The sequence below is a fragment of the Chenopodium quinoa genome, unplaced genomic scaffold (genome assembly GCF_001683475.1).
Source record: "Chenopodium quinoa cultivar QQ74 unplaced genomic scaffold, ASM168347v1, whole genome shotgun sequence".
Lineage (NCBI taxonomy): Eukaryota > Viridiplantae > Streptophyta > Magnoliopsida > Caryophyllales > Amaranthaceae > Chenopodium > Chenopodium quinoa.
Genome location: NW_018744460.1, coordinates 1,865,836 through 1,883,612, shown reverse-complemented (window position 1 = coordinate 1,883,612; position 17,777 = coordinate 1,865,836). Strand labels below are relative to the sequence as shown.

The 17,777-nt window shown below is 32.6% G+C and overlaps 3 protein-coding genes across 4 annotated transcripts; all 3 read left to right on the top strand.

The window, feature by feature from the left end:
- The first annotated feature begins 102 nt into the window (after positions 1-102).
- On the top strand, positions 103-1,609 carry LOC110697191 (albumin-2-like). 2 transcript variants are annotated; one of them, XM_021874539.1, is made up of 3 exons: positions 103-343; positions 423-462; positions 668-1,609. In XM_021874539.1, the coding sequence occupies exon 3, from the start codon at positions 697-699 to the stop codon at positions 1,414-1,416; it is 720 nt and encodes a 239-aa protein (XP_021730231.1). In that variant the 5' UTR covers positions 103-343; positions 423-462; positions 668-696; the 3' UTR covers positions 1,417-1,609. The 2 variants fall into 2 exon arrangements, with proteins under 2 accessions (XP_021730231.1, XP_021730230.1); XM_021874538.1 differs by lacking the exon at positions 423-462 and having other exon boundaries at positions 106-343.
- An 86-nt stretch (positions 1,610-1,695) lies between these two features.
- Positions 1,696-3,251, top strand: LOC110697190 (probable carboxylesterase 5). Its single transcript, XM_021874536.1, has one exon. The coding sequence runs from the start codon at positions 1,741-1,743 to the stop codon at positions 2,662-2,664; it is 924 nt and encodes a 307-aa protein (XP_021730228.1). The 5' UTR covers positions 1,696-1,740; the 3' UTR covers positions 2,665-3,251.
- Positions 3,252-15,790: 12,539 nt separating this feature from the next.
- On the top strand, positions 15,791-17,326 carry LOC110697370 (coiled-coil domain-containing protein 186-like). Its single transcript, XM_021874752.1, has 2 exons — positions 15,791-16,115; positions 16,161-17,326. Exons 1-2 carry the CDS (start codon positions 15,791-15,793, stop codon positions 17,324-17,326), a joined length of 1,491 nt encoding a protein of 496 aa, XP_021730444.1.
- The last annotated feature ends 451 nt before the right edge of the window (positions 17,327-17,777 follow it).

The window sequence follows — 17,777 nt, the reverse complement described above, 5'->3', positions numbered from 1 at the left end:
AAACTGACCATCCACTTCGTATAAAAAATACCTCACAACTTTAGAAGATAGCAATTCGATATAGCATAAAGATATCACATAATCACATATCCTGTGATCAAGCTTTTTGGGAAGAGCGTAAATAAAACGCCCATATCTACTGTTTCAGGATTCCCTTGGCCTAGGGTTGATAATGGTGTTCTGAATTTACGAAAATGACCCACCGTCATCCATAAAAAGCAAAGCAACTTATCATATTTCTATAGGCATTGCTCGCATGAGTTACAACTCAAACTCATCTTTCTTCAAATCTCTATAGGCATTATACTATACTAGAGAGTTAAATTGGAGCTATAAATTATCGGTAACCTCCCCTTCTCGATCTTCTTTTTTATATGTTTTTGTTTATGCAATCTTTAATTTATCATTTCATGTTTTTGTAGTACTCCATATTAAATAACAGAGGACATAAACATAATAAAGGTAAGACTCCATATATAAGAGGTCACTCTAGGACATATTCACATATATGAATGATTTTGAAGATATATAATTTGTCACGGGACGTACAAATGGTTGTTTTATACTTCGTACTAGTATATATATTGATGGAGTAATTTACGTAGTACGTGTTTCATAAAATGATTTGATGGTTGTGATTAATTAGTCCTTATCATTCAATGATCAGGTGATTGTCAAGCAAGTCAAGATCGAACAATGACGTCGTCGGACATCTATGTAACTGCGGCATTTAAGTCAGTTCGTCAAAATGAAGTCTACATATTCATGCAAAATGAGTACGTTCTATGTGACTATGCACCCGGTAAGAAGTATGACAAAATATTGTACGGACCAGCTCATATAGGTGCCGTGTTTTCATCCCTCGAGTGTACAATATTCGGGGAGCTAGGAATAACTTGTGCATTCGCGTCTCATGACCTTGGAATTGCGTACATATTCTCCGGTAACATTTGTGCCAAATGGTACTACGGTCTATACTCTCCTAACAACAAAATCCTCGAAGGGCCAAAGCTCATCGTAGAGATGTTCCCTTTCTTGAATGGGACAGTTTTCGCGAATGGTATAGATGCTGCCTTTGAATCATCGCGTCCTTTTGAAGCTTACCTCTTTAAGGGCGATCAATGTGCTCGTATTAACTATAGTGCTAATGGTCAGCTTATAAATAACGCTCCAATACGTCAAAATTGGCCTTGTTTTAAAGGTACAATTTTTGAACATGGAATTGATGCTTCTTTTGCTTCACATAATCCACATCAAGCGTACGTGTTCAAAGGTGATTTGTACGCACGTATAAGATTTATTCCTGGTGTGAGATTTGATGTGTTAATTAGCACAGGAAGAATCAAAGACTATTGGATGGGTTTACAAAGGATCTTGCCTCGCAAAAATACTATTTACTGCAGTAATTACAACTAATTAATACACGTGATATGCATGCTCTTTCCTCACTTAATCCAATAATGAGAAAGAACATGTATAGTACTGCCATTATCTGTAATTTTTGATAGTTTATTGCTGAAACTTTCATAAGTTACAGAAAATTACGCGCCTCTGAATTTGCCTTCTCATATTTATACAGTTGTTCATACATTTCTCCCACTTGTCTAAACACCAGAGATTGCTCGAAACGTCACCTCTAGCCTTATACTATATTGAGAAATTTTCTCATCTAAACCTCAAACGATTTTAATGTATAAGAAGCACTACATTAATTTGTTTTAAGTGAGAAAATTGATCACGATGAATTCTAGCAGCATCAACAGTAGCAAGTCTGAGAGGAACTACTCAGAAGCAGACATAGCTAAAAAATTCCTTTTCTTCAATGTCCTGAAAGATGGCCGAGTCCATGTTTTCACATCAATATTCGAGAAATCTCCTCCATCTGACCACCCCGTCTCCACCCCTGGTGTCGAAACCAAAGATGTAAATATATCCCCTGACATCTCTGCTCGAATCTTCCTGCCTACTTCTGCTGTCAAGAAGTCTACAGGTAACAAACTTCCTCTTCTTTTTTACATTCATGGAGGAGGCTTCTGTATGCAGTCTGCCTTCTCTGTTGAGTACTCGCTCTTTGTTTCACTCGTTGTGGCTGAAGCCAAGGTTATAGCAGTGTCTGTTGAGTATAGCCTCTTCCCAAAACGCTGTATCCCTGCTTGTTATGATGACTGCTGGGATGCGCTCCAGTGGGTTGCGTCGCATTGTAAGGGCTTAGGGCCGGAACCTTTGATTAATGATCACGCTGATCTTGGGAGGATCTTTGTTGGTGGAGATTCTGCAGGAGGAAATATATCTCATAACATATTAGCTAAAGCAGGTGTAGTGCAACTCCTTGGAGATGTTAAGGTAGAAGGAATGATTTTGATTCATCCCTTTTTTTGTGAAGGTGAACCAATGTGGATGTACATGTGTCCTACGAATCAAGGTCCGAGGGATCATAGGCTGAGCCCTTCTGTAGAGGATTTGGCTAGGATCGGGTGTGACAGGGTGCTGGTTGTAGTGGCCGGGATGGATAGTAAGACCTTGTACGATGCAGGGATAAATTACGTCGATGATTTAATCAAGAGTGGGTGGAAAGGGACAGTGGCGGAGACTATGGAGAACAAAGGTAAGGAACATTGTTTTCATCTTTATGATTCTTTGGATCCTGAGGCTGCTGCTATATAGCGCCGAATTTCTTCCCTCATAAACCATCCACACCATGCTCATGCCCAAATTATATAGAGTAATAATGGACAATACATCAAGTTTCGATTTTTGACATGTTCTTAATAATAATGTACCGTCTTCTAAAAACTTTACTAAAATTACTTTGTAAGATTGTATTAGTAATAAAATTTAACACGTATAAAAAAAAAAACCCTCTTCTAAACTAGAGGATCTGAGTGAATTTTCTGATCCTTGTGCTCATCAACTGTTGTTCTTCACTTATGTGAAATTTAATTCGAGCAGTTCATTATTATTCTTCGTCTTGATTATATCCTCTAACCCAGTTTGCCAACGCATAAAATATTCTTACAAGTTTGTTTCCACTTTGCATTGCTAACAAAGTAGACAGAAGCCAAGTTTGGAAGGCACATAATAAGGCAAACACGTACATGTCCCTATCATAATAGTTTAATTAATTTTTGAATTCCTATACTTCTAACTTGTAATAACCTGTTCTGCAACTTCAATTTAGTTTGGCCTTTAAGAGAGCAAAATTTTATATTCTATACTAGATTAGTACCCGGACGTTTCTTTTATATGACATAAGTAATTTAAAATCTTTATTCATGTACTACATAAACGTCAATTTTAAAAGGAAGAATGATGTTTTCGGTGTTTTTATTTTGTGGAAGTACAAAATTATACTTGATACTCCCTTCTTCCCTTATTGATAGTCCTTTATAGCCAATTTTAAGTCTCAAAATAATAGTTCCATTTGCTTTTTTTAAGTACCATTAATATTAAATTTTTACCAAAATTCCCTCCATTTTGCAACAATATTTGTGTAAATTTAACTTTCCCATGTAAATTTTGCTTTTACATGTACTTTTATTACTTTCTCTCTCTACTTCTTTGCACACCCAATGTAAATTTACCTTTCCAATGCACTTTTACTACTTCTTATTTATGTTTATTAATTCCCGTGAAAATTGTCCATAAGAGACTATCATTAAGGGATGTAGGGAGTACTATTCCAGTATATTGTCATATCATTGACATTGGTGGTTATCATTGTTATGTGTGCAACAATGTATAGATACTTATGCATTAAAGTCAAAAGTGTAGATTTAACAAAAAAATCATTAATAATGTATGACATTTCACATTTAATTGGAAAGAAATTTTTTAATGTGTGAATGACACGTGGAATAGTTTGAGTTTGATGATATCAACATGTTTTTTTCTTAAAAATAGTTAATAGTAAGGCCGGCTATTGGGCTGTGTAAACAGCCCAATAGCAAAGGGATGGGCCCTTTTTGATATTTATTAAAAAGTATAAAATGTTTTTAATGAATTGATACTTGTAAAGAGCACTTTAGTTGAGATGGTACGTCAGAAATTGTTGAATGTTACTCCTAATACAAGCTTTAAGATGGCCCTGGTTAATAGATTAGGGGCAATTCACAAAGCAATTGTGATTTTGCTCTATAGCCATGTTGGGATTTGTTAGGATACTATTTGATTGTTATGCTATATTTATCTTATAGTAGTTACCTTAAATATATTATGGGTATTTTATCGGAAGGTTGTACGCTATTTATATGCTGAATGAATACATTGATGGGCAAGCTTTAAGTCCTTACCTAAAACTGTACATTGTATCCGTCACTTAGGTGAACCTACAAACCCATATTAGGGAAAGTACCTTTGCATCCTTTTCTTCATTATCAAATTTTATACATGAAATGTATTTGTTCTTTGCCGCACTTGGTTACAGTGAAAAGTTTAAATCGTACGTAGGTACTCTTATCACGTATATTTATTAATTGTTCATTTAATTATAATCTTAGCTCTGTATACTATTGGTCCAGAGTCTCTTGCATCAAATCACTTTGTGACATTAAGTTGTATAGTTATTCTCGTTTGTATTTGACGTGGTGGTTATGTATATTGTTAAATTTGTTGGGAGATTCTAAAACATGCTTCGAGCATAACAAGCCTTGACTTTAATCAGCTGTAAATGTGTGAAATTTTATGATGGAAAATTATTGAGTATTAAAAAAATAAATAGATAGTTAATTAACCAGTCAAAAGTATGTTGCTAGTTTATGTGTTTGTTTAGTACGTTTACATAAAAAGATCGGGAAAGAGAATTATCAAATTACATGAAAGTATGTTAAAAATAATTATTTAATTAGAAAATTACATGAAAGTATATGGTTAGTTTTACGTTTTTGTCTTATTACATTCTCATTAATTATTAGAACAAACAAGTTGTTCAATTCCTATTACATACCAAATATTACTTACAATTCTGTTTTTTTTTTTTTTTTTTTTTTTTTTTTTTTGGTTCTAATAGTAGATACAAATAAAGACTAACATAATCCATAATCTATATATGATTTTAGGTTACTGCCATGACTTCTTCCTCAAATCAAGCTCTGAAATTGTCCTCAAATTTGGATAAAACAAAACTGGACCTAAAAGACAGAATAAACTTGATGGAATTTTCAATTTTTTCCAAATTTGTAAAAATTGAAAATTTTTAAGAATCAAGTGGGATTTTGATTTATGGTCTAGCACGCTTGTTTGATGGGAATAACTCATTTAATTTCAATAGTGATGTCTGCTTTAGATTTTGTGTCGAGGAGGTTAGGCTTGCCCTTGGTATCGAAAATACCGGGACTGACTATGTTTCTCCTTATAATTCCAAGTCTCTTCTCGAGTATTTAAAGTGTCTTGAAATTGAGTTCGATTAAAAAAAAAAAAAAGAGTTGAGCACTTGTAAGTCAAGGGCTTGATTGAAGGAAATGAAGATTGAAAATGAAAATGAAAATATTAAATAGTGTTTAGGAAGTTATTGACACTTTATATGATTGACCAAGTGCTACTCCCCTCGACTAAGTATCAAATTGTACAACCCAAGTTTTTTTGGTTGGCCGATGACCTGGAGATGGTCAACACGGCTAATTGGGCAAAAGCCGTGTTTGACCACCTTGTTACTGCTTTGAATTGGAATTTGTTATATACACCTGGGTGCATCGTACACCCATAAATATTTTATCCTCATTTTGATGATTGTTTTTCATTTAATAATCAAATGAAGAGAAAAAACTAAGCTTGGATTAATTGGGTGTACAGTACATTCAGGAGTATATAACAATCTCTCCCTTTGAACTCTAGAATGAAATTTCTTGGAGAAAGAAAAGGGAATCAACATGTTTTCATTGGTGCTCCTCCTGTCTTTGAGGTATTTTTTGAAATATATTTGTCAATTTGATTTTTATTATTTAGGCACATGTAAATACATATTTATTTTTGTTTAGGCAATTATCTTTAGTCTGATACCTAGAATTGCCCCAAGACTTGATCCTCTCATCCAAAATTACAAAACCAAAAGAGTGAAAAAAGTCAAGTCTTGGGGGCTAGAAAATTTTACTAGTGATGAAAACAAAAGAAAACATACAAGTAGAGAAATATCGAAATATGAAAAATAATAACTCTAGCTAATAGATTAAGGGAATGGAGAAAACACGTACAATAAATTACGATCAAATGTAACATATAAATCGTGTATAATATCGTGTTTTCACACATCAAACTATTTTGTAAAAATTTAGTACATTCAATTATAACATGAAAAAACTAGAAAATCTTAACTTGGGGAAATAATATGCGAATTCGATCTACAAATTGTAAAAATTTAGTACATTCAATTATAACATGAAAAAACAAGAAAATCTTAACTTGAGGAAATAATATGCGAATTCGATCTACAACAAATATAAAGTACCCAAACTTAAGTATATAAGTCAATAAATGTACGAATACAACATATTTCATATGTGCAATATATGTACAAAAATAATATAATAAACTTATTTATGTTTAATTAAAATCAGTAATAATTTATTTGAACCCACTTAAAAAGATTGCTAGGTTAACCACTATGTAAGATATGTTTAAATTAATAAGTTAATCTTTTAATAGAATTTTGAATTTTCACAATTGCAAGCCTACAACACTATTACACATACATGCACACTTATAAGCATAAATGCAATATCTTCAAGAATTAGTCAAGTTTATAGGTAAATTAATAAGATGTGAAATGTTAAAATTATTTGAGTATTCTATTTCCCCATCACTTCAGAAAGCGATAAAAACACTAAAATAATTATCAGAGTTTTATGTTTCACCACTACTTCAGAAACGATAAATAAAAAAAAATTAAAAAACACAATACCCTGATATAAAGAGTCAAATCATACACATATAATAAAAATACTTATAATTAGACACTACACAAATACTATCAACATTAATATTAAGTTTTGCTAATTGGGTCATCTATACTAAAACTACTCACTTGATTAGATTGACACATAAAAGCTCGCTTCTTTCTTCAATGATCCCTCTTTACTTTTCTACTTAGCTTTCGAAGTTCTAGCCTCCATCCTTATTTGGTCAATATTTTGTTTTTCATGAACTATGTATGCTTTTTTCTTTATCACAATTTGTTTGATTGCTAGAAAAGAATTGAAGTAATAAGAAAAAAAAAAAAATTATTTCTAACCTTTTTCTTCTTTTACTTTGCCATTATATTCTTAACTCAAACCAAACCTTTTTCTCATTGAAGCCTCATCATTCTTTCTATTTCCATTAAATGCCGAGATAACCTGATCTTATTGGGCCAAAACTCCTTAACTGGCCCAATTACTACCTTTATGATTAAGCAAAGCATAAGTTTTCTCCACTATCAAATTATCAAATATCCTTTCCATATATACGGAACTTTTACAGTGGATCCAAACAATTCACATGAATTAGGTTAGAGATTTGAAATCATTATCAGAAAATATAGTTGTTGATATATTGATCATATAGCATATCTCTAACAGTTAGCAATGCATACGAAACAATTTCAATTTATTCAATGTATCTCTTGTTCTATTATACATATATATCGAGTTATCGACAATTAAGATTATGTAGCTTTACATTACCTAATCAGTTATCACCTTATGTGTACTGCGGAGTATTTAATGTCCTATCATCAATTGTCTCTAAAATCACACACATATTATGTCAAAATTTGTCAAACACATCTGACATATCGGGGTTTTTTTTTTTTTTTTTTTTTATATATATATATATATAAATATAACATATACCAAAGATAAATTTTTTAATAACGTGTTGTTCTCGAACCATGAAAACTCACAAGTTATAACATAGAAATGTGGCCTTCCATTATACAATATTGGGAAAAAGCCAAAGACTAAACCTAATCATTGAGCTAAAAGTGGTCCCTTTAATTTAATTAATGTTCTGTTTCATATATACATCTTCTGTGAATATACATACATTTAGACAATGTATGGCCGTATGAATCAGTCAATATTAGCAGCTTCCAATCTTCCAAATCTGTAAGAATTCATATGCAGTAAGACTTTTTATTGCATGAAATATCTTTTTCGTTGTTTTGTTAAAACAATTTGCTTAATTTATGTTTTTGTCGATTTCGTTTCATGACATCTTGGCTTTAGGGTATAAATATGTACGGAGTAACTTTTTATGATCTCATAGAGTATATTTATCACGATAGATCTATAGATTAAAAAAAATTCACTATTTGTTCCTTGTCATTTGCTCAACATCATCCAATCCGTTATGGAATTCATATGTTGTTTATGCGATTTAGAAACAGAGAAGATGTTTGTTAGACAATTGTGGTTATTAAGTAATGGCTTTTGGTCGATCATATCGTTCTTACTTTAGTTATCTGCTTCATATTACAATTTAGGTCTTTAAATTGGAAAATTTGCCTAATAAAAGCTAAAGAGGTCTATTGCCCAAGTGTGCAACTAGTTTTATCCGTTTTAGGACATCAATCATTAGATAATCCCCTGAAATTTAAATCAACCAATATTAGCAACACCCTCTCATAAAAGAAATTTTAGCCCTTAATAGGACTTTTTTGGCCCCAATGATGACCTCCTACAATGATTATTTCATCTTTTATTATGTTCTTTTATCCTCGTTATCTAGAGTAATTCAATCACTAGCTAGCATATTCTTTTGCTTCGCTTTCTTTTATTTTATTTTAATTGCGAAAATAATTTATTGGGAAAATCTTCTCCGTTTGGAGCACTTTAAAGGTGGTTTAGAAATTCCCTTATCTTTTCCCCCACTTACTCTCAAAGTATTTCGTTTGTTATTTTAAATCGGGTTGATATGTGAAAAGTTTCGATCAGGAAAATAGTTTTTCCTATAGCTACCTAAAATCAATAACCCTTAGGGATGGAGATAGTAGTATCATGTTACATAGGTATGTACTCCGTATATATTAAAGCAACTCATCATAAATTGGCATTTATGTAAATATCCCCAGCGACCATCTAGTTAGTTAGAGTTAGTAAAGTTAAAGTCTTAAAGCACACTTACTCATTAATTAATTGCTTAAATGACGGATTAGATTGTCGTTAAACAATAGTTGGCTTTAATTTGATTCTTAGTTAAAAACTATTAGGAAAAAATGTCCATTATATATATGTATATGGGGACCAATCGAGCAAGTTGTAAACTGCTTTAGTGCAATTCCTAGTTGCTTTTTTATGGGTTGTACGTCAATCACATACTATGTATTATTTCTCTAAACAAAAACCCTTAATCATGAAATTAACTAACATTTCATCCATTCAATGTTTTCCTAAATTATAAAGTTTATGTTAGCTAACAACTAACTGTGTTTAATTTGTCATCCCAATCTCCATCATCAAACTTATACTTATTAAATTAGCACTATCTACTCTGATCCGTATGAACAATTACGTAGTTATTTCGATCTTTAATCTTAGCGGATCGGAAAGAGTATGAGTCTTGTAAACGATCATTTTCAATTGTAAGAGCTACGTTCCTAGGGGCACAAGTGAGATATGTAAAAGATGTTTAGGATAAATTGTCACGATCAAAGGTGTCATATATATATGAATTTACAAAATAGCTATGGGATAATGTGTTAACACTACATTAAAAGTCAGTTAGAAGAAAACCAATGCAAAAACCCCTTTAAGTATAAAATATCAACATACAGACTAAAAGCTTGAGTCAAGGTGTGACGGCCTTACGATATTATGGACTAATAATAACTTGTTCTATAAGGCTTTAGAACTCTATCAATATTAAAGACTCGATCATCTAGGTGTTATCGGATGCATGGTACAAACTTTATTTGACATTTTCACACGTTGATTATATAATTGAACATATATGCGAACTAAATTAGTGAATCTTTTGGGACTTTGGGAGCATATATACAAGTATATACTCGCTCCGAAATCATAAGTATTATACTATAGATTTATATATATGCGTAGTAGTAGCAACATAGGAAAAAACGATCATTGATTATAGTGTATAAATAAGTCCCACGCGTGCAACCAAATAAACGTATTTGGTATATTTTACTACACTAGCAGTAAGGTAGAAAGAAAAAGACACAAAGAAATGAACAAAAAAAACAAACATAATGGAGTAAAGTATGATTATACGTACAAAGAGTAGCCAAATATGTCAACGACAATGCACTGAGGCGCCGCTTCCAACTCTTTAGCTTTTGTTTATTTGATGATGCATATAAAGTCTTAGTATTGCATTTTACTATAAAAGTATATGAGAACATATTTGAATGATGGCGGTTTGTTCTCCTTCCAAAAGCATCATTTGGTTGCTCCCTTAATGGGGCTTCCACTACTTCTAACCCATGCACACGCTTATGCACATCTATACGTTTTTTTTTTTAGCTAATATACCCTACGCGGATGCACCTACATCATCGGATAGGATAGATGATGCAGTTGCGTAAATTATATATGCTCCATAGATGATCGAGTCAGGACATATTCTAAGTTAGGGGGTCTTTCTCTGTAAAGTCGTACTTAATAAATCTTGAAAAACTAACGTATCGAAAGAAATAACTACAATTGAGCCTGGTATATTTCATGGACTTACGAAGATATTTTGGACGGGCATATGTAATGACTCTAAAATGCATTATATATAGTCAATCGTGACTAATTGACTATATATGCATATATATAGAGTCTTTGTTTATCGGTTATTTACTGAATATGGCTACTTTTTGGCTTTTTGCTTTACCGCATTAATGAAACAAATTGTTGAAAGAAAAGAAAAAAAGAAAGCCTTTTGTGAGTTTTGTCTTAATGATGATTCCTAAAAAATATGTATATGGGTCAATGCTATGAGCTGTAAATGGTGATAATTAACACCTTTGGAGGCCCTAGATTTTTCACCTTGATTAGCGATCATATTGGGCCTTTTCTTTAAGCCACTTTGGTAAAAATAATTAATAGTCATCATAGATTCATATCCCTTTGATAATTTGTATGTCAATAAGAGTATAAGACAACAATTGTTTACTCTCTTCATTCTTTAATGCTAATCAATAGCAAAATCTTCAATTTTTTCGAGAGTCAGGCAAAATTTTGCAATTCCTCGATATGGGATATTGTTTTTATCTTTTCTCGATATTAAAGTATATTCCTTCCTTTTCCTTTTTTTTTTTTTGTGTCTATGGTGTGTCAATATTATTATATTAGTACTCCGTATCCTTTATGACTTAGGGGAACTTTTGCTAATTTAGCCACTTGTATGTGTACAATCACTTACCATGTCTGCTGCTACGTTTACTATACATGTGTAAATGTGTTGAACTTAGAGCACACTACCATCCCATACACTCCTGAATGCACCATAAACTAATTACGGAGTAATAACTTTAGCACACTAATTATTGATGAGATGAAAAGTAGCAAGAGCAGTTAGGGTGCAAGTGGAAATTAAAAATTTTACCAATAAATTCGTATATGAAAGATTGTAATAAGATTGAAATAATCAAAACATCCTTCAAAAACGCAAGAGTACGTACATGCATTGAACACCCAATCGAAAGCAATATCATTTGCATTTGCATGCATTGTATTGTAATGTGTGAAGAATTCAAATTTGGGGGTCATTTCATTGACATAAAGATTTCCTAAAAGATGATTCAGAATTTTGGTTATCAAAACTTAAAAAGGAATAAAAGTAAAGGGGTAAAAATGATTAAAATTAAAAACAATGAAAAGCAAAAGTTAATTTAATTTAGTACTCGTACATCATAAGCTTACAAGCTCAAATCCCAATAAAGTTTATAGTGTCACCTAAATGAAAGCGAATTTGGGAAAGTAATGACATTGAGATTAACATTATGCCAAACATTAGGCAGAACTATTTGATAAAAACGACGTAGCTTTTGTCACATTGCTTTGATTCGGTGAATGTGTCATTTTAGTCAAAGTTTTTACAGAAATACGACTATTGATCCTGCTAATAGCGCAAGCAGTACGTTACCAATAGTCCCTATTAAAATTTCACAAGGGTGTTTGCTAAATTACTTTCAAAATTGTGTTAAATAACTTTGATTAATTAATTGGGTTTTAAATCTGTTAATCCAAAATTCCTAACTCGTATCAAACAAATTATTTAATAGTGCAAAAACATGATTAATCTCCTACGCTAATCAAATTTGCTAATACAATTATTTAATATTGATGAAGTATTGCGTTGTATATCTCAAATGCACAATTCAATAATTATGGTGGTTAATCCCATCTCTCATAAATCGATTCTCAAGATTATCCTTAAACTGTTGTGAATCATCATAAGATTCCATAGATATCATTTTACTTCAATCGATTAGACTTAAGGGATAAAAGCAATCATGATCTTATTACAAAGACGATATTCACGGGTTAAACTTATAATAGTAAATAAAATCTCCATTTTCTCTATTGACCTATTCTTGTTAGCTTATTTTAATGCACAATTGTTTTTGGTAGCTAGTCTTATTAAAATATGGCGAAGAGAACAAATCCTACAAATTTATCTATTTGCCAAATTAAATCTATTACTCCGTACTCAACAATATAATATAATAACAATATTACAAAGACAAGCTAGAGAGCTACCTGAATTCTATCACTTTCCGCTACTGGGTTAATACATAGTACTCGTACAACATCTAATTTTGTCGAACTTGCCTTAGGGCTTAGGTTATAGGAGAGTGTAGTTGATAGTTGAAGTGGTACATAAACTGCAGAAACTAGAAAAAGAGGTGTTTAATATCAAGGAGTCAATAATCTGCAAGAAGAGCAGAAAAAAGTGTGAAATTTGAGTGTTGCATAAAACATAGGGACCATGTAATGGCATGCAATTAAGGAAAGAGGAAGAATTCCTTGTCTTGCACTTCGTCTTCGTGTTTCCATTGCCCATACTCAGTCCTAAACAGTCATTGTTGGTTCAAATGACAATAACGTATGCCCATGTTCAAAGCATAAATTATGAATGATTTTACTTGTATAATTTTTTGAATAATGTTAAGTTTGGACATACATTCTCTCACTAATAAATTTAACATAAATAATGATCATTCAATTTTTGTTTTAAAACCAAATACGGAATACAAGATTGGACGGATTTTTTTTTCAACTCTCAAGATAAGTCAAAAGTTATTCTGTTTCAACGATATAGGTGATTTTCTAAGTTATAAATAATACGGAGTAACGAGTGATAGAATATCTCAAAACTTCACGCTAGACTATAAAAGTAATTAATCACACCATACAACCGAATATATGTTAATCATTAATTAGTAATTTCCAATTGTGATGCATGTTAATTATTATTTGTAAATATCAAATTGAATATTGTAGTTTAATGGGAGAGGACCGGAGGAGTATATAATTTGTGATGCATGTAATCTAATTGTTAGCTCTTGTCTCACGTGATTTATCTTTGGTGAATATTTATTCGGAATAAAACTCCTAATTAATACTACATTCTCTCTAAGCATATTGCATGCAGCATGCATTATTAGTCCAAGTTTCTTTTGTCAGTATAGAGTTATTTTATAGCTTTCTCAAGTAACATATGCAGGAAATATAATAAGTAATTTAACGGTGATATCTTACTCCAGTTCATTTACCTTTGGTCCATGTTCGTTGTCATCATAAGAGAAATGATAAGAGATTATGATTGATTTTGTCATAATACCTTAACTCATTAACTACGACAAATGGTCACTAATACATAAAAGGGAGTGAAGGGTGATACAAAACTCTACGAATACATTAGTCTCTCAAAATTAAACAAAAATGGGCCTCTTTAAGTGTATGTTAATTCTATTATTATCAGACCATCTACTTTAATTCAGAAGTGGATAGAATAAGATTGAAAAAAGAAAAGACAGACACAATTTTCAACAATGATTCTAAGATAACAATATGGGCTTTGTTAGTAGCCGGTTCAAACAATTACAATAATAATAGGCATCAAGTAATTCTCTTAATATTCTGTTTAACGTTCATTATTCTTTAATTTTTTTGGGACGCTAACAAAACTTGTACAATTTTGATGAAATTTAATTATAGGCGGATATATGTTAGAAAACTAAAACCCTAAAAGAGAGAGGGGGGCGGCCTATTCAAAGTGTTGTTATTTTGCTATGAATAGAGTGAACAAAGTTGCCATAGCTTTGGTTGTATTGTTGTTGAATTGACTACCTTAATATTTTGATGATTGACTTACATAAAACAAACTCTGACTAATGATGTTTATGAGTCTTGGTTGAACAGAAAGATTCAGGTACACAAATACATGTTCCGGAGTAGGAACAACAGAGTTTGGAAGACTTGATGATGAATGCAAGCTTTCAAGATGTCCTCATAACTCTATATACTTAGTTACTCAGTGTACGAGCTTAAGAAACAAAAGTGTTGGAAGGAATGGAAGGAATTAAGAAGAAACTCGAAGTTCCTGAAGGAACCTGTAGTTCCCGAAGGAACTTGACGATTGACTCAGAAAGTTTTAAACGAAAGTTTTAAAACAATTTTCATATCCCTTAATTTAAGGAAGTGATAAAAATCAGTTTTGAAAAAGATTTAAAAAGATTTTATAAATAAATAAATAATTCATTAATTTAAAAAGATAAATTTTAAATTAATTAATTATTTATCTTTTAATTAATAAATAAATAATTATCTTTTTTATTAAATAATTATCTTTTGAATAAGTCTTTAACTGATTTTTAACTTGGTAAATATTGGCTGCTTAAATTAAGGAGCACGTTGAATTTAGGAGTCAAGGTAGGGAAATCATGTTCCTAAATTTCCTCTGCCTACATCCCAACTTCTCAGTCAAAGAGAACGTGGGATTAAGGGGGAAGTGGGAACTTGATGGAAGCTTGGTTTAACTCCTTATAAAAACAGATCAACGTTAAGTTTTGAAAGTGTGGAAAAACAATCTTAAGTATTCTGAGCATAGAGTTTCAAAGTGTTTAAAAGAGAAGTTCCTTCCATCCTTAGTCTCTTAAGTTCTTTAGGAAATACTTGTAATCATTGTGTAATTGGGTTTGGGTTGTGAGAGTTGTAAAGTGTGAGACTTGAGAGAGTTGTTTACACTGTACAAGTGATTCGGAGTAGAATCACAAAGTGTGAGAAACTGTGATTGAGGGATCACAGTTGGGTAACTTGAGTTCCTCACGGAACTTGAGTCTAGGCAACGTATTAATGATTGTAAATCATTTTTACATAGTGAATTTATTCATTGCCTATCTCAGTGTCTTTTCTCTTAGTAGTAGATTTAATTCCGCAAAATTTACCATAGTCTACATACACTACAATTCACCCCCCCTCTTGTAGTATACATTGTTCTATCAATTGGTATCAGAGCAAGGAACTCGGAAAAGCAGGAAGCCTTGTCGAGTCAAGTTCCTGGAGGAATAATGTCGAAGGACGAGAGACTAGCTGAAGGTTATTCTACACAAAGACCTCCACTCTTCAATGGGAAGTACTACGCCTATTGGAAGACGAGGATGGAGATGTTCATACAGTCCGAGAATTATCAAGTCTGGCGAGCTATCGAGGTAGGAGATTACGAGGTAACAAAGACCAATGCAGAAAACGAGGTAATTCCTAAACCTATTTCTGAATACGATAGAAGCGACTTTGAGAAGAAAGAGATTAATGCTACTGCTTAAAAACTCCTAGTTTGGGGTTTAGGGCCAGATGAACACACTCGTGTTATGGGATGTAAAACAGCAAAAGAAATATGGGATTTACTAGAAATAACCCACGAAGGAACTCATGAAGTTAAACGTTCTAAAATTGATATACTGCTTTCTAAATATGAACGTTTTGAAATGGGTTCAAAAGAAACTATTCAAGAAATGTTTACTCGTTTTAAAAATATTACTAATGAATTAGTTTCTCTTGGTAGAGTTATTCCTATGGATGAACAGGTACGCAAAATTCTAAGGAGTCTTCCTGAAGATGAACGGTGGAGATCCAAAGTGGCAGTTTTGCAGGAATCAAAGGACTTTACAACTTTGAACCTTGAACAACTTGCAGGTTCCTTAATAACTCATGAGCTTCACCTATGAAACAAAAGCCAAGAAAGTTCAAAGAGCCGAGGAATTGCTCTAAAGGTTGTCCAACCAAGTGAAGAGGATTCCGAATCTGGAGAGGAAGAAGCTGCCATGCTAGTCAGGAAGCTAAAAAAGTTGTACCGCAACAAAAGGTTTGGTGACCAAAAGAAAAGGAACTTCAAGAAAAACCAATATTCCAAGGAAACTGGAGGATGCCACAAATGTGGGAACACAGATCACTTTATCAAGGAATTCCCTCTCTGGGAATCAGAAAAAGGAAAAGGCAAAATGAAGGAACACGGAAAATCTAATACTCCAAACTTTTCAAAATCTGATTACAGGAAAGCCATGATAGCTGCGTGGGGAGACACAAGTTCCGAGGATGAAGAAGAATCCACGGAAGAAGAGACGGCAAACCTGTGTTTGATGGCTAAACACAGTGAGTCTGCTAAAAAGTCAGAGGAGGTAAATCTCGAACCTAAATTTCTGAAATCCCTGTCAAAAGACAAATTAATTTCTTTGCTCATAGAAACTTTGGATGAATATAAAGAAATATGTCTTAAACTTGGACAAAATGAAAAAGCTCTAGAAATCTATAAGGATCATATGAAATATTTGAATAGTTCAAGAACAGATGTTCAGGGAAGATTCTTTGATTTGCTAGATAGAAACACTATGCTTAAAGAAACACTGGAAAGAGTCAAAAATGAAAATATCATGTTAAATGTTGAATTGACTCAGTATAAATTGTTATGCACTAACATTGATTATAATAGTGCTCTTCAATTGCCTTTAGTAACCTTTAATGATGATCTTGAAAATTTGAAAAAAGAATTGCAGGTTACTAAAGAAAAAAATGAATCCCTTGAAAAGGATTTAGAAAGAGCTAGAAACAACAAAAGTGCAATCCACATGGGAGTTCCAAGGTGGATATCCGAAGCTCAAACCAGAAGGAAAGAGGGTTTGGGTTTCAACCACAAAAAGAAGAATAGTGGTAAAAAGAAAAAGTACGTGGAACTCCCTAGTGAGACTGTGTGTTCCTTCTGTGGCAAGTCAGGACACAAAGATACTGATTGCAAAAGAAAGGAACTTAAGTCCACTAAAAATATAGCTTATGTATGGCAAAAGAAAAATGAGTTTTCTGTATCAACAAAGGAACCCATGAAAGATGGGGTTCCTGAATCTAACCCTTAGTTTCTTTTGCAGGTCGTAGTGAGGGGGAACAACCAATGGTACCTCGATAGTGGTTGTTCCAAGCACATGACAGGAGATAAATCAAGATTTCTCTCACTGACGGCCTATACAGGAGGAACATTGACCTTTGGTGATAACAAGAAAGGCAACATTGTTGCCGTAGGAAAAGTTGGAAGGTCAAGTTCCCAAGCTATTGATAATGTTTTTTTAGTCGAGGGCCTCAAACACAGCTTATTAAGCATATCACAATTTTGTGATAAAGGAAACTCTGTAAGTTTTGATTCTGAAAAATGTAGAATCATTCAGAATGACTCTGGGAAAGTTTTGCTGGAAGGAACTCGGAAAGGAAACACTTATACAGTGGATCTCAATACAGTTCCGAGGAACAACTTAACTTGCCTCAGTGTCATTGAGGATGATCCTTTACTGTGGCATAAATGTTTTGGTCATG